The sequence below is a fragment of the Lepidochelys olivacea genome (genome assembly GCF_965140295.1).
Source record: "Lepidochelys olivacea isolate rLepOli2 genome assembly, chromosome: 11".
Lineage (NCBI taxonomy): Eukaryota > Metazoa > Chordata > Testudines > Cheloniidae > Lepidochelys > Lepidochelys olivacea.
This window is the reverse complement of record NC_140421.1, coordinates 34,268,172-34,291,267: the sequence shown is the minus strand read 5'-3', so window position 1 is coordinate 34,291,267 and position 23,096 is coordinate 34,268,172. Positions and strand designations below refer to the sequence as shown.

The following is a 23,096-nucleotide window of genomic DNA, read 5'->3' as shown; positions in this document are numbered from 1 at the left end:
CCCGTAGCCTTCCTTGCTTAACCCCTCTGACAACACAGCAGCACCTGCAATGCACAAACAAAACTGCAAATGCAAACCAGGAATATAATTCTAACCCCACCCCACCTCCAAACAGCGTAATAGCATATAGCACAAACAGGAATCCCATTTCCAGCATCCTCTTCACACAAAACCACTTACTATCTTTGAGATTCCCCCAAGCCTGCAAAGAGTCTCAGGGAGAGGCCTATCTGGAATATAAACAATAAATGACTGGGGGTTTTCCCCCATATTCCTACCACCACAGCATCTGCAACAGCCAGATCATCATGGGCTGGGCCTCTCTATCTACTGTTGTGAGGCTAGCCAATCTGAGGGGATGAAAAAGGAAGACTTGAAACAAGTTGTTTTCAGAGTGCATGTTAGAGTCCCAGAGAAAAATAAGATTGGTGTAAAGGTGGAGGTTGTATGTGAGGACCCAGAAGGAGAAAGAAATGCAGTTCTTCCATTCATCAAAATATTTTGTATTAAAACCTGGATGGAGACACACTGGTCTGACCCAGTATAGTCATTCTTATGTTCTTAATAAAGTGAAGAATTTCTGGGTAGGTGGTCACGATAGTTCTCAGTTTAAAGACATTGAGTCTGTTGTCCTTCTGCTCATGCAGCAGTGCTCTGTACAGGAGCACTTTTAACTTTTCCCCCAATACAGGGAGTAGAGAGCTTGTTCACTTCTGGCCATAGAGCTTACACAAAAGACAAATATTTTGTATGTACGCGAAGATGAATATATGTGTTAATAAAATTTCTTTAGGGTGAGTAATCAGCTTCACAGCTGAAAAAAAACCCACATAAATTATACTTGCATATTCAGATTAGAATAATGCCACCTGTCTTGTGTTTGGTTAGTTGTTGAACAGATTGAAGTGTTCTGCTTGTCTCTGAGTAGTTCAGATCTTCATTTATTCCAATGTCTCTATTGTTCACCTTTTGCATCTTAGACTTTAATAATTTCTTCTTTCATACCAGATTGCTTCAAAACATTTGCTAATTTGTTCTCATCACAAAAGTCCTCATTTATTTTTCTGACATACTTCAGAGCACTGTGCTTTATCATTCAGTCTCATAAAACCTATTTTTCTATATCTTTCTTCTTGCACCTGCTAGTTGAACACTCCCTATCCTTCCTGTTGTGTATTTGGTTGTCATAGTAATAGAATCTTGTTGTTGCTATGGCAACTGAGTTAGATTATTAGGGGATAGCCCAGCCAGTTTTGGCTGGTTGTTGGTTAGTTCAGCGTGTGGCAATAAATGGCTGCTTTTCAAGGTCTACAGCTCTCTGCGTCTCAAGTGATTTCTTCCTAAAACTGCTCCCACAAAGATACCACACTTTCATTCCAGAGAATACAGCCCCACCTTCTGTTAAGAAGGAATGCTTTTAAAGAAAATGGGTGCGGTTGAGGGTGCTGACCATCTCTCGATGCTTATTTAATTCAGAATGAGTCAGACGTTAGGAGAGCATAGGTGAAATTGCCCCCTAAGTGGCCGGTTTGCTCTTATGGGCCAGAATGTGCCCAGTGACTGAACAGACATGCAGAGGAGGGACAGGGCATTGGAGTGTTCTCCTCCCCGTGCACCCCACTTGAGCACCATTGTGACATTGTGATCATGGAGCCCAAGGGCTCTGCAGCATTAATCATATTCATTAGAGTGGCTCAACCATAGTCCCATTTCCCTCCACACCAACAAGCAGAGCATCTCTAGTTGCTCTGGGAGACTCTGTGCCTCCTGAACTTCTTGCTGTGGCAGCATGACTGCACCATCCCCAGTACAGGGGGATTATCTGCCACAGTGAAGTTCCAATGTGATCTTTGCCGACTCTAACTTTATGAAATCCTTCTTAATATTCTTGGTGCTGCCAGATGGTATTGTTGTGCCAGCACTCACTCATTCTTACGCATGAAGAGTTGCTGATGACTTTTGGATCTGGGGAACACTTTATGCAACTCAGCTGTGTTTTTATTTTAATTTTTGGAAATATTAGCACATACATGTACCTAGGGAACATACGATGGTGTGAGGTAGTTTTATCAGCATGAGTTTATAATGGTCACATTACTCATGAGTGAGTTATGTGGATCATCCCAAATTAACACCAAAAAGACTCTTATGGTACATTTCACCAGAATTTTTATGGTACATTTCCAAAATCTCTGGTACGTTTCACCAGAATTTTCTATATGACAGATGTGTTACAGAGAAAATGTATTAGTAATGTTTTCAAGATACAAAAATATGCACTGGGACTATTTCTTACATCTCTCCCTGTATAGTCCCAGGTGCTTTAAAGTACCCAAGGCCAGATTTTCAAAGCTGCCTAAAGAGATGGATAGGAGCCTAGTGGGGGCAGGGGGTTGAAAGTGCATTAGTAGGTTAGGCACTGAGAGGCTTTTGAAAATCCACTAGGTGCCTGCCTGCCTGCATCATTAGGCACCTAAAAACCATTGACAATCCAACCCAAATGTCCAGTTCTAACAGGTTCAGATGAAAGGCAAAAATTAAAAATAAACACTTAAAAACTACTTAAAATGCTTTTCTAGAGGTAAAAAACAGGACCACTTTAAAGTCAGATATCTCAGCATCTTCCAGGGCTAGAAGAGAGTGTTAGGACCCATTGTTAGCCTAGGTAACTAATCCGAATGGTACAAAAGGTCCTGGCTTTTTAGCCCTTCAGGGAAATGAAATATTGGACTTTAAAGTTATGGCATTTTTACATATGGGAAAGCTATCTCTGAGCCAGGCATGAATCTTGTGTGGCCTTGGCTTTGGGAAGGGTAATTTGTGGGGAAGATTCCACATTTAGTTGGAGAAGGAAGAAATATTTTTGTGTCAGATTGAGTTTTTTAAAATGCAGCTGCTAAAAAAAACTGCTCAAAAGACTTAAAAGTGCATAGGTTCCCAAACTGTGGGTTGCGACCCCATTTCAACAGATGGGGTCATGGGTCCAACAGACAATATTCACCATGGGAGATGATGCCATCTGCCCCTGAACGTGTTTGGGCTGCTCCACAAACTCCACACCAGGAGGCCACCATTTTGATCTACAAAATGGCAGCCTCCGCACAGCACGACCTTGCACCATGGACTCATTTTTACACAAAGTATCATCTTTAAACTCCAGCAATGAGTCTAGTGATGTAGTTATGAATGAAAAACAAGACTCTAGGAAACATGCTACAAATATGACAAGGCTCTCTTTGGTTATGGCTTTACCAGTGTTTTGGTCAAGAATGAAGAAAGGCCACAACGCCTGCTATGTCACACAGCAGCAGATCTGGAAAACACTAGTGGAGCATCTGAAAAACACAGATGCTTTTGCTCTTCAAATTGATGTGAGCACTGAGGTTTGTGATGCACCTTTCTTGACTTTTGTTAAATTCACATGGGAAGGTGCAATTCTCGAAGACATTCTGTTCTGTCTCCCTCTTCCTGGACACAATATGGCACAAGAAATGTTCGATGCACTACATGCAAGACAAAAATCTACCAGGTGATTGCATGCTGGGCTTTTGCACGATGGCACTCCATCTGTGGCAGGCCACAAAGAAGGCCTGGATACCTTGATAAAGAAAGTTGCTCCATCTGCTGTGTGGACTCACTGCATGAATCATAGAGAACAACCGGCATCTAAAGCACTGGGTCTAAAGCCAGAAGAATTTTTGCAACAGGTCTCTTCTATTGTGAACTACATTGAGATTCAGCCTCTTTGCCCAAGTCTGTTTGCAAAACTGTGTGAAGAAAAGGGATGAGATCATGAAGTACTGTTCTTCAACACTGAAGCTCATTGGCTCTCAAGAGGGAAAATACTGGGACTATTATTTTAACTGAGAGCTGAGCTGCATGCCTATGCAATGGACCGCAAAAAGAGTGAATCTGCGGGTTTTCTATGTGATCAAAGAGGATGTGCCTTCTTGCCTCGGGCATAGATGTATTTGGGAAACGGAATGAATTGAATTCAGGTCTGCAAGGAAAGTACATCCATATCCTTAACCTGAGTGATCAAAACATAGAATTCATGAAGAAAATTTGTTCTCTGGAAGAATAATCTATTGAGGACAAACTATGAATGTGCAGTATGCAGGAGGTCAGACTAGATGATCACAATGGTCCCTTTGACCTTAAAGTCTATGAATCTTTCCCATAGCTTTGCAAGTTCCTAGCTGAAAATGAAATTATCCAGCCTCCCACACAGGTGATGGCTGAGCATCTCAGCTGGCTGGAGGAACGGTTTACATCCTTTTTCCCCAACTTGGAGGTGACAAAGTAGGGTGGGGTGCAAAACTCCTTTCAGTGCAAGCCTGATGCTATGGATTTGCCAACAGCTGACATCGAACAGCTCACCAAAATTTGATTCTTGAGAGGAACATATGCCCAACTTTCTCTCCCAGGTTCTGGTTCATTGTCAAGAATGAATATCCTGCACTCTCAACACATGCCTTGAAACTCAGGGTTCCATTTGTATTTGTGTGAAGCTGGATTCAGCGCACTTGCATCCATCAAGTCTTGGTATCCATCTACTGTTGATGTCACATCAGAGATTAGGTGTGCAATTTCTACCACACCACTAGATTTTGAGAAGCTGTGTCACAATGCGGAAGCACAAGTCACAATAGAGAGTATTTAGTAACATACTTAATGTGTACATTCCTTGGATTCCTTGGTCACTGTGTTGCTTTGTTGGGGTCACAGTAGGTCTCAAAATGCGGACACACAGGGTAAAAATTTTGGAACTCCTGGATGAGTAGGATAGATTTTTGGCAGGTGATATGGATGTAGGTACATGATCAATTGCATAGGCACATGATGAATGTATTTAGCGTATGTCTATTAATTTCTCACAGAGAAATCTTCTCTACATGTATGGTATTACTTTTTCTCAAAACTTAATAAAAGTTAGGAAATTAATGAAAAAATATATAAATATAGACAAAGTTTCAAACTTTGGAATCTGAAGCTTCCCCTTCTTCCCCACTCATGTTATGTATATGACGTACACTGTAACCAATAGTACATCATTTTCTTGCAATTTCATATATAGGTTTTAATTGTCTGTGAAGCACCATGACAATGAGAAAGAGGCTGTATGAAAATATTTTCTTTTGTGTTGTACTTCATTGCAGACTGAAAATTATCCTCTTCCATGCTTTGATTCATTTGTCCTATCATCACTTTTTGCTCTGGTTTTATCTCCATCTTCCATAATTGCACAGTACTAAGTAGGCCTCCCTACTTTTTCTCACCAGGAAGAAATATGAAAAGTTCTTCTTTACTAACAAAAAAAGAGCTTGTGGAAGGTAGAAAATTAGAACAGCTATTACTGGAATAGGTGATAAAACGGTCACAAAATTGCTTAGAATGAAGGAGAGCTGGCGCAGCTAACATTCCTGCTGGGGCCTCCCAGGGAGCGCATGTTGCAGTTATATACCACAGTATACAGCACATTGTGACAGAAATGAGCCCCTCTTTTACTGAGCCCTGGTCTACACTACGAGTTTAGGTTGAATTTAGCAGCATTAGATCGATTTAACCCTGCACCCGTCCACACGACGAAGCCATTTTTTTCAACTTAAAGGGCTTTTAAAATCGATTTCTGTACACCTCTCCCAAAGAGGGACTTAACACTGAAATCAACCTTGCCAGGTCGAATTTGGGGTAGTGTGGTCACAACTTGGCAGTATTGGCCCCCCGGGAGCTATCCCAGAGTGCTCCATTGTGACCACTCTGGACAGCACTCTCGACTCAGATGCACTGGCCAGGTAGACAGGAAAAGGCCTGCAAACTTTTGAATCTCATTTCCTGTTTAGCCAGCATGGCAAGCTGCAGGTGAGTGCAGATCTCAACAGCAGAGGTGACCATGATTGAGTCCCAGAATTGCAAAAGAGCTCCAGCATGGACCGAACGGGAGTTACAGGATCTGATCGCTGTATGGGGAGACAAATCCTTACTATCAGAACTCCGTTCCAAAAGACGAAATGCCCAAACATCTGAAAAAATTTCCAAGGGCATGAAGGACAGAGGCTATAACAGGGACCTGCAGCAGTGCCATATGAAATTTAAGGAGCTTAGGCAAGCCTACCAAAAAACCAGAGAGGCAAACGGCCGCTTGGGGTCAGAGCCCCAGACATGCCACTTCTATGGTGAGCTGCATGCCATTCTAGGGGGTGCAGCCACCACTACCCCACCTCTGTGCTTTGACTCCATCAATGGATTATCACGCAACAGGGATGCGCATTTTGGGGAAGAGGAAGATGAGGAGGAGGAGGAGGTTGAAGATAGTGCACAGCAAGCAAGCGGAGAAACCATTTTCCCCGAGAGCCAGGAACTGTTTCTCACCCTGGACCTGGAGCCAGTACCCCCCGAACCCACCCAAGGCAGGCTCCCAGACCCACCAGGCGGAGAAGGAACCTCTGGTGAGTATACCTTTGTAAATATAATACATGGTTTAAAAGCAAGCGTGTTTAATGATTAATTTGCTCTGAAGACTTGGCGTGCATTCGCGGCCAGTACAGCTACTGGAAAAGTTGTTAACGTGTCTGGAGATATAGAGCAGAAATCCTCCAGGGACATCTCCATAAAGCTCTCCTGGATGGTCACTCCTCATGGTCACCTGGTTGAAGTAGGGTAATTTTATTAAGGGGACATTCAAAGGTGGCCGTTCCTCCTGGGCTGTGTGCCTGTGGCTGAAAAGAAATATTCCCTGCTGTTATCCATGGTGTGGGGGGGAATGAAGCGATCACCCAATTCTCTGGGATGTGGGGGCAAGGGCAGCCATTCCTGCTGGGCTGCGTGCCTGTGGCTGAACAGAAATCTTCCCCGCTGTTAGCCACGTGGTGGCGGGAGGGGTGAAGTGATCATCCCAGAGAATTGGGTGTGTGTGTGGCGGGGGGGTTAGTTGGGTTTGTGCTGCATGTTAACCCAGAAACCTCAGCCCCTCCTTTTAAATTGCCAACACATTTTAAATGGCCAACCCAATGGCTGCTTGGTAAGGGAAATGAGGGTGCTGCTGTTTGAAACCATTCCCACATGTTATGAAGCCAAAAGACCGTGACTTACCATGGCTGTCTGCAAGCCGAATTCTGTTACCCGGCCCTGCATGTGTGATCTTTCACACCAAACCGGCAGACCCTCAATATAAGAGGCAAAATGCGACCTTGTACCGAAAGCACATGTGCTATGTAATGTTAACAGCAAGGTTCACCGTGAAAGAGTCTACACATTGTTCTCTAAAATGTGTCTTTTTAACTACTACTCTCCCTTTTTTTTCCCTTCCACAGCTGCAAATGTTTCAACACTCACACTATCATCTCCGGCCCAGAGGCTAGCAAAGATTAGAAAGCAAAAAAAAGCACTCACGATGAAATGTTCTGAGCTCATGCAGTCCTCCCACACCGAAAGATCCCAGCAGAATGCATGGAGGCAAGCAATGTCAGAGTCCAGGAAAGCACAATATGAACGTGAGGACAGGTGGCGGGTTGAAGATGACAGGTGGCATCAGCTTGCTGACAGAAGGTAGGAGGCAATGCTGAGGCTACTGGAGGATCAAACTGATATGCTCCGGCGTACGGTTGAGCTGAAGGAAAGGCAGGCACACAGACCACCACTACAGCCCCTGTGTAACCAACTGCCCTCCTCCCCAAGTTCCATAGCCTCCTCACCCAGTCGCCCAAGAACAAGGTGGGGGGGCCTTTGGGCACCCAAGCACTCCACCCCCAGAGGACTGCCCAAGCAACAGAAAGCTCGCATTCAGTAAGTTTTAAAGTGCAGTGTGGCCTTGTCCTTCCCTCCTCTCCCACCCCTCCCGGGCTACCTTGGCAGTTATCCCCCTATTTGTGTGATGAATTAATAAAGAATGCATGAATTTGAAACAACAATGACTTTATTGCCTCTGCAAGCGGTGATTGAAGTGGGGAGGGGAGGGTGGTTGGCTTACATGGAAGTAGAGTGAACCAAGGGGGCGGGTTTTCATCCAGGAGAAACAAATAGAACTTTCACACCGTAGCCTGGCCAGTCATGAAACTGGTTTTCAAAGCTTCTCTGATGCACACTGCGCCCTCCTGTACTCTTCTAACCGCCCTGGTGTCTGGCTGCGCGTAATCAGCGGCCAGGCGATTTGCCTCAACCTCCCACCCCACCATAAACGTCTCCCCCTTACTCTCACAGATATTGTGGAGTGCACAGCAAGCAGTAATAACAGTGGGAATATTGACAGGTTTCAGAGTAACAGCCGTGTTAGTCTGTATTCGCAAAAAGAAAAGGAGGACTTGTGGCACCTTAGAGACTAACCAATTTATTAGAGCATAAGCTTTCGTGAGCTACAGCTCACTTCCTCAGATGCATCTAATAAATTGGTTAGTCTCTAAGGTGCCACAAGTCCTCCTTTTCTTTTTAGTGGGAATATTGTTTTCACTGAGGTCTAACCGAGTCAGTAAACTGCGCTAGCGCACTTTTAAACATCCAAATGCACATTCTACCACCATTCTGCACTTGCTCAGCCTGTAGTTGAACAGCTCCTGACTACTGTCCAGGCTGCCTGTGTGTGGCTTCATAAGCCATGGGAACAAGGGGTAGGTTGGGTCCCCAAGGATAACTATAGGCATTTCAACATCCCCAACAATTATTTTCTGGTCTGGGAAGAAAGTCCTTTGCTGCAGCTGTTGAAACAGACCAGAGTTCCTGAAGATACAAGTGTCATGTACCTTTCCCGGCCATCCCACGTTGATGTCGCTGAAACGTCCCTTGTGATCCACCAGTGTTTGCAGCACTATTGAAAAGTACCCCTTGCGGTTTATGTACTCACTGCCTTGATGGTCCGGTGCCAAGATAGGGATATGGGTTCCGTCTATCACCCCACCACAGTTAGGGAATCCCATTGCAGCTAATCCATCCACTATGTCCTGCACATTTCCCAGAGTCACTATCCTTAATAGCAGCAGCTCAGTGATTGTGTCAGCTACTTGGATCACAGCAGCCCCCACAGTGGATTTGCCCACTCCACATTGATTCCCGACTGACCGGTAGCTGTCTGGCATTGCAAGCTTTCAGACAGCTGTTGCCACTCGCTTGTGAACTGTGAAGGCTGCTCTCATCTTGATATTCTTGTGCTTCAGGGCAGGGGAAAGTAAGTCACAAAGTTCCATGAAAGTGCCCTTACGCATGCGAAAGTTTCGCAGCCACTGGGAATCATCCCAGACCTGCAACACTATGTAGTCCCACCAGTCTGTGCTTGTTTCCCAGGCCCAGAATCAGCATTCCACATCATGAACCTGCCCCATTACCACCATGATGTCCAAATTGCCGGAGCCTGTACTTTGAGAGAAGTCTGTGTCCATGTCCTCATCACTCTCGTCACTGCGCTGCCATCACTTCCTCACCTGCTTTTGTAGGTTCTGGTTCTGCATATACTGCTGGATAATGCGCGTGGTATTTACAATGCTCAAAACTGCCGAAGTGATCTGAGCGGGCTCCATGCTTGCCGTGGTATGGCGTCTGCAGGAGAGCAGAGTGGCAACGGAAGCGGTGGGTGGATGACAATGCTGACAGCAATATGGTGCCCGCATGGAAAAAGAAGGGAAACTATTGTCGGCTGTTGCTTTCACAGAGGGAGAGAGGGGAGAGCAAGGGGTAGCCTGGCAACAGATGGGGCAGTATGACTGCTAGCCGTCATCATCTCCTGGGTGCTCGCCACCAGACAGTGCAGTACAACTGTAGCCTTCATTGTTTCCAGGCAGACTGAATCTCCATGAGACGAAACTTAAGAAGAGAATGACCTGGAGTCACTCCCATTTATGTCCAGGCACCCCTGACAGATCTCACTGAGGTCTGCCAGGAGCACCCATGTCTTCCCAGGTGCCCCGACCGACCTCACTGAGGTCGGCCAAGAGCACCCAGGAGATGACGACGACTACCAGTTGTACTGCACTGTCTGCTGCCACAAGGCAATGAGCTGTTGCTCTGTAGCAGTGCAGTACCATGTCTGCCAGCACCCAGGACACGTACGACGACGGTGAGCTGAGTGGGTTCCATGCTTGCCGTGGTATGGCATCTGCACGGTAACCCAGGAAAAAAGGCCAAAACGATTGTCTGCTGTTGCTTTCATGGGGGTGGGGCCTGACGACATGTACCCAGAACCACGCACGACAATGTTTTTGCCCCTTCAGGCATTGGGATCTCAACCCAGAATTCCAATAGGCAGCGGAGACTGCGGGAACTGTGGGATAGCTACCCACAGTGCAACACTCCGGAAGTCGATGCTAGCCTCAGTACTGTGGATGCACTCTACCGACTTAATGGACTTAATGGTCTTAAGTGGGGACACACACAATCGACTGTATAAAATCAATTTCTAAAAAATTGACTTCCATAAATTCGACCTAATTTCGTAGTGTAGACATACCCTGAGTAATCTAGGCAACACCACTTATAATTAGGAGAATGACTTTAGCATAAGAGGATTTCCCCTAAAATCAGAGGTTTGACACAGATTCCTTAGGCATCAGGAGAAAGGTAGCCACATGTAATATGCCTAATCTGGATTGCTATTCCACTCTTTTGCCTCTGCAGAACAGAGACTCACTGTCACTTATGCTGAATTGTGCCAAAGAGTGGCATTTTGTGATGTGCACATCAAAGGGTGTAAGGATAAAACTAAAACTCTATTTTTTTACTTGTGATATAGGAAAGGACACAAAGCTAGATGTCTTGGGGTGGAAGGACCTGGGCAAACTTTTCAGCAAATCTAGCTCCCATTTATGCACCTAAATGAAATTAGGAAACTGACTGGGAGCTGTTGGATCCTGACCACTTTTGAAAATGTGGCCTCTTAGTTAACATAAGCTTTCAGTGTTTATCTATTAAAAATATACAACATTATGTATGCAGAAGTTCTTTCTTTAAAACATTTTAAACAACTTTGAACTCTATTTTTTTAAAGAAAGGTTGTTTGAAAAAATATTTCTCTTACTATGCCTTAAAATATTAATCATGGTAAAAAACATACATTTGTATTAATAATGCATGTTTTTCATAGATTTGAAATATACAAATCCATACAAATCCATTTTAAGTGTATCTATATATACACTATATGCTCTTGTGGTAACAAATACATTCCAAACCAAGTCAGCTCATCCATTTTTCTTCATCAATATTAATTCTTCAATTCTTAATCCTCTATTTTCCTACTGAATTTAAGAAACACACTCTTATCTTTCTGCTTTTTCATCCCTGGTATATATGACTGTGAAAGATTTGAGTAAATCAACTTCTTTTATACAGACTTATAGCTTCACCACTTGTAATACACTGCTTCAAAGCTTTCCGCACAGATAATTTAAAATTCAGTCTAAAATAAAGGATCTTGTAATGACTAGTTTGCAACCTAAAATTACACTGGCACTTACATTTCCCCAATGAACTAAAAATATTCTTTTGTGCTACACTATGATATGGTTTCCATTTAGTATGAGCGGTTTGTTTTGCTAGCTTTTTCCTCTCTCCCAAGTCCCCAGTTAGTTGTCATCCAGATGTATGCATGAGGGCATATGTCAAAACACACATATGGGAGTACCCACTTTTCTTCCCCTTTTCAATACATTTGGTGTGGGAGGGTGGCTGAGATCCTTTCATACTAGAAATATTTGATAAATATCACATTTCCCCCACATAAATGCCTGTATTCCCCCTTGCATTCATTCTTGTTCCAGCCCCTCTCACAACAAAAAAACAGGGCATGATCCTTAGCTAGACACCGAGGCTGATCTCACAATATGACCTATGTCACAATATATTTACACTTTACAATGTCATGTAAGGACAGAGGCAAGATATAGACTCTGGATCAGATCTTAGGCTGGTGTAAATTCGCAATAGTTCAGGAGCAGGCCCTCTATTTCAATATTAGCACTACATTACGCGGTCTTGCTACATTTTACAGTAGCCAATTCCCCAGCACCAATAGTTTCCATCCATCTATATAAAGTGCCTATCTCCAAATAAATGCTCTAGAATGCTACAACACTACTAAAAGTAAGTATTTTCATTTATTCATCCCCTAAACTTAAACACAATCGGAGGAAACTTCAAAAGATTTTTAGAACAGACCTGAAAGGCTTTGGCTTGCAATCCCAAAGCCCTATTGTCAATACTGACTAAAATATAAGAGGAGGAGAAGTATACATTGTCGTATTGATGTTTATTGTTCAAAGTTCCAGCAAGAAGAAATAAACCTTACCAAAAGGAGGAGACTCTCTCCCATCCTCTAATCCTGAATCTCGTTCCCTGTCTCTCTTTCTGTGTTTGTGTCCACGGTGTCTATGACGTCGGTGACTTTTTCTTCCACCTAGTGGCACATGAACTCCAATGAACAATGTTCGGTGACCTACAAAGAAAGTTACTGTTAAAAAAGTGCAGATGGCAAGATACAATGTCCTATTATAATACTGAAGTGTCACCGATACACAATTTATTGATACAGGAGAAAATCCCAGTACTGAATCTCTGATGCTACAATGACGAATCCCCTAGAGATTTATATAGAGAGAAAGATAAATTTGGGGTGTATTGTAAATTAACAGTAGAAAGATAGATGGATCTTCTTGAATTACATGCTTAATGAAATTACTCTGATTTGTTTGTGCTGGAGTTTTATGCAAGTTGAAACCATGTATGCACCAAATCCTGCCAACCATCCATATGCAGAACTCTCTGTGAAGTCAATGGAAATTTTGCCAAAAAGTTCATGATGACAGGACACAGAATGTATACAACAAAATCCCTGCACTTCCATAACATACTTTGTGTGCCCTATTTACAAATAATTAATGGGTAGCTTAGACTGGTTTTATTTCTACTGATATTTCATTAAAAAAAAATTAACAACGTCTATCTGACCACTACACCTATAGTCCTTGGCTGCTGAGCCTAAGAAATCCAATTTTGCTGATCAAGCCCCACAGATTCACATATCTCAATTATATGACACAATAGAATAATAGCACGGTAAATCACTTCAAAGATAGATAATGTAGCATTCTGACGGGTTTCAGAGTAGCAGCCGTGTTAGTCTGTATTCGCAAAAAGAAAAGGAATACTTGTGGCACCTAAGCCCTGGTCTACACTAGGACTTTAGGTCGAATTTAGCAGCGTTAAATCGATTTAAACCTGCACCCGTCCACACAGTGAAGCCCTTTAATTCGACTTAAAGGGCTCTTAAAATCGATTTCCTTACTCCACCCCTGACAAGTGGATTAGCGCTTAAATCGACGTTCCCAGCTCGAATTTGGGGTACTGTGGACACAATTCGATGGTATTGGCCTCCGGGAGCTATCCCAGAGTGCTCCATTCTGACCGCTCTGGACAGCACTCTCAACTCAGATGCACTGGCCAGGTAGACAGGAAAAGAACCGCGAACTTTTGAATCTCATTTCCTGTTTGGCCAGCGTGGCAAGCTGCAGGTGACCATGCAGAGCTCATCAGCACAGGTGACCATGATGGAGTCCCAGAATCGCAAAAGAGCTCCAGCATGGACCGAACGGGAGGTACGGGATCTGATCGCTGTTTGGGGAGAGGAATCCGTGCTATCAGAACTCCGTTCCAGTTTTCGAAATGCCAAAACCTTTGTGAAAATCTCCCAGGGCATGAAGGACAGAGGCCGTAACAGGGACCCGAAGCAGTGCCGCGTGAAACTGAAGGAGCTGAGGCAAGCCTACCAGAAAACCAGAGAGGCAAACAGCCGCTCTGGGTCAGAGCCCCAAACATGCCGCTTCTATGATGAGCTGCATGCCATTTTAGGGGGTTCAGCCACCACTACCCCAGCCGTGTTGTTTGACTCCTTCAATGGAGATGGAGGCAATACGGAAGCAGGTTTTGGGGACGAAGAAGATGAGGAGGAGGAGGAGGAGGTTGTAGATGGCTCACAGCAAGCAAGCGGAGAAACCGGTTTTCCCGACAGCCAGGAACTGTTTCTCACCCTAGACCTGGAGCCAGTACCCCCCAAACCCACCCAAGGCTGCCTCCTGGACCCAGCAGGCGGAGAAGGGACCTCTGGTGAGTGTACCTTTTAAAATGCTATACATGGTTTAAAAGCAAGCATGTGAAAGGATTACTTTGCCCTGGCATTTGCGGTTCTCCTAGATGTAGTCCTAAAGCCTTTGCAAAAGGTTTCTGGGGAGGGCAGCCTTATTTCGTCCTTCATGGTAGGACACTTTTATCACTCCAGGCCAGTAACACATACTCGGGAATCACTGTAGAACAAAGCATTGCAGTGTATGTTTGCTGGCATTCAACCAAAATCCGTTCTTTCTCTCTCTGTGTTATCCTCAGGAGAGTGAGATATAATTCATGGTCACCTGGTTGAAATAGGGTGCTTTTCTTCAGGGACACATTCCTGCTGGGCTGTTTGCCTGTGGCTGAACAGAAATGTTCCCTGCTGTTAGCCACGGGGAGGGGGGAGGGTTGAGGGGGTAGTCACGCGGTGGGAGGAGGCAAAATGCGACCTTGTAACGAAAGCACATGTGCTATGTATGTAATGTTAACAGCAAGGTTTACCCTGAAAGAGTGTAGCCACTGTTTTATAAAATGTGTGTTTTTAAATACCGCTGTCCCTTTTTTTTTCTCCACCAGCTGGATGTGTTTCAATGATCACAGGATCTTCTCCTTCCCAGAGGCTAGTGAAGCTTAGAAAGAAAAAAAAACGCACTCGAGATGAAATGTTCTCCGAGCTAATGCTGTCCTCCCACACTGACAGAGCACAGACGAATGCGTGGAGGCAAATAATGTCAGAGTGCAGGAAAGCACAAAATGACCGGGAGGAGAGGTGGAGGGCTGAAGAGAGTAAGTGGCGGGCTGAAGAGAGTAAGTGGCGGGCAGAAGACAGGGCTGAAGCTCAAATGTCGCGGCAGCGTGATGAGAGAAGGCAGGATTCAATGCTGAGGCTGCTGCAGGACCAAACCAGAATGCTCCAGTGTATGGTTGAGCTGCAGCAAAGGCAGCTGGAGCACAGACTGCCACTGCTGCCCCTCTGTAACCAACCGCCCTCCTCCCCAAGTTCCATAGCCTCCACACCCAGACACCCAAGAACGCGGTGGGGGGGCCTCCGGCCAACCAGCGACTCCACAACAGAGGATTGCCCAAAAAAAAGAAGGCTGTCATTCAATAAATTTTAAAGTTGTAAACTTTTAAAGTGCTGTGCTTAATGTGCTGTGTGGCATTTTCCTTCCCTCCTCCACCACCCCTCCTGGGATACCTTGGTAGTCATCCCCCTATTTGTGTGATGAATGAATAACGAATGCATGACTGTGAAGCAGCAATGACTTTATTGCCTCTGCAAGCGGTGATTAAAGGAAGGAGGGGAGGGTGGTTAGCTTACAGGGAAGTAGAGTGAACCAAGGGGCGGGGGGTTTCATCAGGGAGAAACAAACAGAACTTTCACACTGTAGCCTGGCCAGTCATGAAACTGGTTTTCAAAGCTTCTCTGATGCGTGCCGCGCCCTCCTGAGCTCTTCTAACCGCCCTGGTGTCTGGCTGCGCGTAACCAGCAGCCAGGCGATTTGCCTCAATCTCCCACCCCGCCATAAACGTCTCCCCCTTACTCTCACAGATATTGTGGAGCACACAGCAAGCAGTAATAACAGTGGGAATATTGGTTTCGCTGAGGTCTAAGCGAGTCAGTAAACTGCGCCAGCGCGCCTTTAAACGTCCAAATGCACATTCTACCACCATTCTGCACTTGCTCAGCCTGTAGTTGAACAGCTCCTGACCACTGTCCAGGCTGCCTGTGTACGGCTTCATGAGCCATGGCATTAAGGGGTAGGCTGGGTCCCCAAGGATACATATAGGCATTTCAACATCCCCAACAGTTATTTTCTGGTCTGGGAAGAAAGTCCCTTCCTGCAGCTTTTGAAACAGACCAGAGTTCCTGAAGATGCGAGCGTCATGCACCTTTCCCGGCCATCCCACGTTGATGTTGGTGAAACGTCCCTTGTGATCCACCAGAGCTTGCAGCACTATCGAAAAGTACCCCTTGCGGTTTATGTACTCGCCGGCTTGGTGCTCTGGTGCCAAGATAGGGATATGGGTTCCGTCTATAGCCCCACCACAGTTAGGGAATCCCATTGCAGCAAAGCCATCCACTATGACCTGCACATTTCCCAGGGTCACTACCCTTGATATCAGCAGATCTTTGATTGCGTGAGCTACTTGCATCACAGCAGCCCCCACAGTAGATTTGCCCACTCCAAATTGATTCCCAACTGACCGGTAGCTGTCTGGCGTTGCAAGCTTCCACAGGGCTATCGCCACTCGCTTCTCAACTGTGAGGGCTGCTCTCATCCTGGTATTCATGCGCTTCAGGGCAGGGGAAAGCAAGTCACAAAGTTCCATGAAAGTGCCCTTACGCATGCGAAAGTTTCGCAGCCACTGGGAATCGTCCCAGACCTGCAACACTATGCGGTCCCACCAGTCTGTGCTTGTTTCCCGAGCCCAGAATCGGCGTTCCACAGCATGAACCTGCCCCATTAGCACCATGATGCATGCATTGGCAGGGCCCATGCTTTCAGAGAAATCTGTGTCCATGTCCTGATCACTCACGGGACCGCGCTGACGTCGCCTCCTCGCCCGGTATCGCGTTGCCATGTTCTGGTGCTGCATATATTGCTGGATAATGCGTGTGGTGTTTAATGTGCTCCTAATTGCCAAAATGAGCTCAGCGGCCTCCATGCTTGCCTTGGTATGGCGTCTCCGCACAGAAAGAAGGCGCGGAACGATTGTCTGCCGTTGCTCTGACGGAGGGAGGGGCGACTGACGACACGGCTTACAGGGTTGGCTTCAGGGAGCTAAAATCAACAAAGGGTGTGCCTGTACATCAAGGAGTATTTCAGGCAGGACTGCACGGAGGGTTCCAATAAGAAATGGTGCACCTAAGTTATCGTTCTTATTGGAACAAGGAGGTTAGCCTGGCCTCTGATTGATACATGGCTAGATTAACCTCGCTGCGCCTTCTCTGTGACTGACTGCAGTGTGATCTAGATAGGGGAGGAGGAAAATGAGTCCAAAACAAATCTGGTCTATGTCTTGTTCTGACCCACTCCATCGATCCTTTACATCTTTGGCTGGCAGCAGACAAAAAAGGCGCGAAATGATTGTCTGCCCTTGCTTTCACGGGGGGAGGGAGGGTGGGAACGGGGTCCTGACGACATGTACCCAGAACCACCTGCGACAATGTTTTTTGCCGCATCAGGCATTGGGATATCAACCCAGAATTCCAATGGGCAGCGGAGACTGCGGGAACTGTGGGATAGCTACCCACAGTGCAACGCTCCAGAAGTCGACGCTTGCCTCGGTACTGTGGAAGCGCTCCGCCGAGTTAATGCACTTAATGCACTTTAGAGCATTTTCTGTGGGGACACACACACTCGAATATATAAAACCGATTTCAAAAAAACCGACTTCTATAAATTCGACCTAATTTCGTAGTGTAGACATACCCTTAGAGACTAACCAATTTATTTGAGCATAAGCTTTCGTGAGCTACAGCTCACTTCATCGGATGCATTGTATCACCTGTCAGGGATGGTCTAGATCAGTGTTTCCCAAACTTGGGAGGCCGCTTGTTCAGGGAAAGCCCCTGGAGGGCCCAGCCGGTTTGTTTACCTGCCACGTGCGCAGGTTCGGCCGATCGCGGCTCCCACTGGCCGCGGTTCGCTGTGCCTGGCCAATGGAGGCTGCGGGAAGGGTGGCCAGTACATCCCTCGGCCAGTGGGAGCCGCGATCGGCCGAACCTGTGGACACGGCAGGTAAACAAACCGGCTGGGCCTGCCAGTTTGGGAAACACTGGTCTAGATAATACTAGACAAGCGCCATCCTAAGTTTGGGAAACACTGGTCTAGATAAGACTTAGTCCTGCCTTAAGTGAAGGGGACCGGACTAGATGACCTCTCAAGGTCCCTTCCAGTTCTATGATTCTATGAATCACGAAAGGGAACAAACTTGGGAAAGAAATCTGTCAACTCTTATTACACACTCTAGCCTCCTGAATTCACTTAATAGGAAATATTCTGGTAAGTGAATTTAGGAGGCTAAAGCATGTAGTAAGTCATGACAGATTCTTTTCTGATGTTTGTCCCATTTCATGATACAAGTGATACACTGCCATCTTTGAAATGATTTATTGTGCTATTATTCGGTTATGTCACATGACTGGGATATTTAGGAAGCTGTGTTTTCTTCTGAGATATATAAATATATACTTCTCAGATTGTTAACACCAAATGTGTTTTCTTTTCCCCTGGAAATGAACATAACATAGCTACTGGATAATTCTGCTCTGCTGCAATCATTTAGCTGTGTCAATCATATGAAAAGGTCAAGTACATTAAGCTGCTGTAGGCACGTGATCTGTAATCCCATGGAGACTAGCGGCAGAAAACACAGCAAGGCATCATTTGTCACAGTACATGAAAGAAATTCAAGGCTGACAGGAATTCTCTGCAGAAGCAGAAACAAGCTGGAGAAAAACCTCCAGACACAATATTAAAACGTGGGTTTACTTCTTCAATTTAGTCTTTTATATAAAAACATTTAGTGGACAATTTAGAAGGCATTGTCACTGATTTAGGGAAAATGTCCTTGCATATTCATGAGATTTTCTGAAGAACAGCCATGACCTGAAGATGAGTATTTATTTGAGATTTTTCTTTGCCTCTTGTTTAATATTATGTTTTACTCCCAGAAAATGATTTACAGAGAACTGGTGCTTCTACATTATCTCAAACCCAATGCAACCAATAATGCATGAAATAAATAAAAATGTTATCATGAAGAGAATTTACTATAAAGAGCAACAGCAATAATGTATTTCTGAATATCTCCTTGGTAGGTATGATACAGAATGACATGTGAAAGAAAAGGCTGCCTTCTCAAAGATTTTAATCACTTCCAAAGGCTCAAAAAAATTACTTATTTTGATTTAGTAATTTAATCAGTTCCTGCTGCTTTGTAAAAGTGGGGGGGAAAGTTTATTCTAGTTTTGTGACAGTTAACTATTAAGAGAGGAGCTTGATCTGTGAAGTTCAAGGATCTAAATGCAGCTTCACACTTCACTTTATTCTGAAGATTTGGTATCTGAGGTTTGAATCCAGGGTCATCTCTACTAAATAGGTTGGCAAATCAACAGCAAAACTCCAAATGGCTGAACTGCCCAGGTATCCTCTTTATACAGAGAATAATCCATTTGCATGTAAAAAGGAATTAGGAAACTGAAAAACTGACGGGAATAACAAGAACACACAACAATGGACCAAATTCACATTTGATTTAAGGTTGCGATGTTCCACAGTGGTACTCGGGGCTGTGAGGCACTATACCACCACCACCACCTGCCCTTATCATGAAGCAGTCTTGTCTGATGCTTGCTGTAGCTCAATCAACAGCTTCTAGCCACAGACAATACTGATTTCCAGGTCTCCACAGACCTCGCCATCTCCTGTGCAGGCTAGTGACAGATATACCAATCCCCAAGTCCTTCTGCCAGCATCCCCTTCTGTAGTATCCAGTGCCTGTCACTAGCCAGTCACAGAAAATGGCCAGGTAGGCTGCCTCCAAAGAAACTTCTTAGAGACTAAACTTAACTCTAACAAGCTAAAATCCTTTTCTAAAGTAATTTCTCACCTAAAGAAACCTCCCAACATCACTAACCCACATGGCCAATACCCAACTTTCATAAATACAAAAAGCACTGTCCTTTTTCTTATCCTTCACTGGGGAAGCAAAGAGGTCCTTTTGCCCTTTCTCTTATAATCCAGTAAACTTTTGAAATGCCCTTTTTGAAGTCTCCCTCACTGTTCGTTCTCTGGTATGCTCCCCTCTGTTGGCTTCACATCCTCCTCCTCCCCTCCCCTCCCCCCATCAATCTGTTTTTCCTGTTGACTTCACCTGTAAATGGGGCTCCATTGTGCTGGCTTTATAATGCTTAATTTACATGAGAGAAACAGGGATTGGTAAATAGACATGCTTTTGTCTGGCAGAAAACCTTTCTGTGCTCTCTGCCTTGTTACAGACTTTAAAACATAATTTCAACATAAAATCATAGAATTGTAGGACTGGAGGGAACCTTGAGATGTCATCTAGTCCAGTCCCCGGCACTCATGGCAGGACTAAGTATTATCTCCACCATCCTTGACAGGTGTTTGTCTAACTTGCTCTTAAAAATCTCCAGTGATGGAGATTCCACAACCTCCATAGGCAATTTATTCCAGTGCTTAACCACCCTGACAGTTAGGAAGTTTTTCCTAATTTCCAACCTAAACTGCCTTTGCTGTAATTTAAGACCATTGCTTCTTGTCCTATCCTCAGAGGTTAAAGAGAACAATCTTACTTCCTCCTCCTCGTAACAACCTTTTATGTACTTGAAAACCGTTATGTCCCTTCTCAGTCTTCTCTTCTCCAGACTAAACAAACCCAATTTTTTCAATCTTCCCTCATAGGTCATGTTTCTAGACCTTTAATCATTTTTGTTGCTCCTTTCTGGACTTTCTCCAATTTGTCCACATCTTTCCTGAAATGTGGCACCCAGAACTGCACACAATACTCTAGTTGAGGCCTAATCAGTGCAGAGTAGAGCGGAAGAATTAGTTCTTGTGTCTTGCTTACAACACTCCTGCTAATGCATCCCAGAATGATGTTTGCTTCTTTTTTTTTTTTGCAACAGTGTTACACTGTTGACTCATATTTATCTTGTGATCCACCATGACCCCAGAGCCCTTTCTGTAGTTCTCCTTCCTAGACAGTCATTTCCCATTTTGTATGTGTGCAACTGATTGTTCCTTCCCAAGTGGAGTACATAGGATGAAATTCAATAAGGACAAATGCAATTTACTTCAGACCATTTCTCCAGTTTGTCCAGATCATTCTGAATTTTAACCCTATCCTCCAAAGCACTTGCAACCCCTCCCAGCTTGGTAGCACCTGCAAATTTTATAAGTGTACTCCACTCTATGCCATTATCTAAATCATTGATGAAGATATTGAACAGAACCAGACCCAGAACTGGTCCCTGTGGGACCCCACTCACTATGTTCTTCCAGCTTGACTGTGAACCACTGATAACTACTCTCTGGGAATGTTTTTCCATCCAGTTATGCACCCACCTTATAGTAGCTCCATCTAGGTTGTATTTCCCTAGTTTGTTTATGAGACGGTCATGCGAGACTGTATCAAAGCCTTACTAAAGTCAAGATATTCCACAATCCCTTATACAGTGTCAGTACATATTATTCACAACAATGTTGATGACCAGTGTGTCATAGGCTTTCATTTCATACCTAACAGAAGATTTTTTGGGATAAGTACTGTGAAAGCAGCATGTTGGGTGTGGTGAGTTTGTCAAGCCTGATAGGAGGGGCTGACACAGAGAATTGAAATGTTTGCCAGCTGGCACCAATGACTTTGTGTCACAAAGGGCAATGGAGTTACACCATGGATGAATTTCAGTAAGTGTAGAAGGGAATCAATGGGAGATTCCAGTAGTGGAATCCTAAACACATATGGGGAATCAGGAAGTCCACAGGGGAAGTTTTACAGGTGAAGTTTGCAGAGACAGGAAGAAATAACACTTTGCTACAGAAGACTGAAGGAATGGAAAAAAATAAGTGAAACATCCGTGAAGGAAAAATTAAGGAGGCCTGAAGGAGTATAATTACAGGCCAGAAAGAGATAATTTGGGAGGAAAATGAAAATGAGAGTATTCTAAAAGGTGATGAGCAGACACTGAAAGACAGATGGAGTAACAGAAAGACAGAAGGGAGAATGAACAGGACAAGTGAAGCAACCATTACTGCAAATCATCTCTCAATGAAAGAGATCTTGCAAGGTACTGTCAAAGGTCTAAGCTCCTTCTCTGTAAGCTAATAGATAAGCTAGTAAAAAAACCATGTCTCTAATGACACCTGTCAACTGCTGGTATCCTGGATCCCTCTCAGTCAGACTCCAATCCAGAGCATGGGAAAAAAATTGGCACATGTTGCTCTGGTAGATAATCTCTTGCTGTCCATAGGCAAGGGAACTACACCCATCCTGCTGGGCCACTCTGGAAAATTTTTTTCCATATGACAGAATTTTTACAGGAGCTGAACTCTAGACCCTAGAATTTATATCCACAAAAGTAAAAAATGACCATCAACCTCACCACTATCAGAATTAAAGGTAAATTAATTTCTTCAGCTTGGTTTTCTCTTGAGTTCTCTGAACTCACCCAGTTACAGAACACAAACACATAAATAAACCAAAAAATTCAAATCCCCTATTGATCAATAGTTCTACTTGCAAAGTGGAGTACTCATTATGCAGTGTAAGATAGTGGTAGAATCAAGCCCTTTGAGGTTAATGGAGCTAAGAGCAGTAAGCAGCCTGGGCTCATAAAGAGAGAATCTTGACCAACAAACTTGATTTTTTTTCAATACAGAATTAGAGTGGATATGGTAAAATTCCAGTGGATGTAACATATGTGGATTTTAATAAAGAATTTGATAAACTGACTCATGAAATCTTAATTGAAAGTTCATTTAAATCTGTTAGGATAAAACCACTGTCATGTGAATTGAAAACTATATAAAAAGCACTGTAAACAAATTTAAATGATAAATGCCAGTGTTCTGAGTTTTGGGGAGGTGTCTAGTGGGGTACTGCAGGGACTTGTGTTAGAGCCAGTCTTATTTAACATCTTCATTAATGATGAGGAAGAGGGAACAAACACCACATTCATGTCATTTGCAAATTGAGAACACAAACACAAATGAAAACAAAAGGACCTATAGAGACTTCAGATCAGGACAGAAAATAATAAATGACATTTAGCTTAGAAAAAAGTACAAGTTAGCACATCATGAGAAAAATAATCTGAATCACATACTCAAAGGAAGGAAGAATCCCAGAAACCAGTAATGATGAAAGAGGTAGTTGGATCCACTCATACAATTTGATGAAGGTTTCAAAAACTTAAATTATCCCTGTCGATAATAAACATGTACAATTCCTGGTCATGCAACTGCATGACCTCCTATTGATGT

At 44.2% G+C, this 23,096-nt stretch overlaps 1 protein-coding gene across 5 annotated transcripts in view; it reads right to left on the bottom strand.

Annotated features, from left to right (window-relative positions):
- Window positions 1-23,096, bottom strand: part of SLC4A10 (solute carrier family 4 member 10) — a 285,654-nt gene that overhangs the window by 140,180 nt on the left and 122,378 nt on the right. For all 5 annotated transcript variants that reach the window (XR_014713600.1, XM_084643433.1, XM_084643434.1 and 2 more), the window contains exon 3: window positions 12,269-12,415. Coding sequence is in view for 4 of the 5 variants with exons in the window: in XM_084643433.1 (XP_084499559.1) it covers window positions 12,269-12,415 (147 nt within the window). In the remaining variant the exon portion in view is untranslated. The remainder of the gene's footprint in view (window positions 1-12,268; window positions 12,416-23,096) is intronic.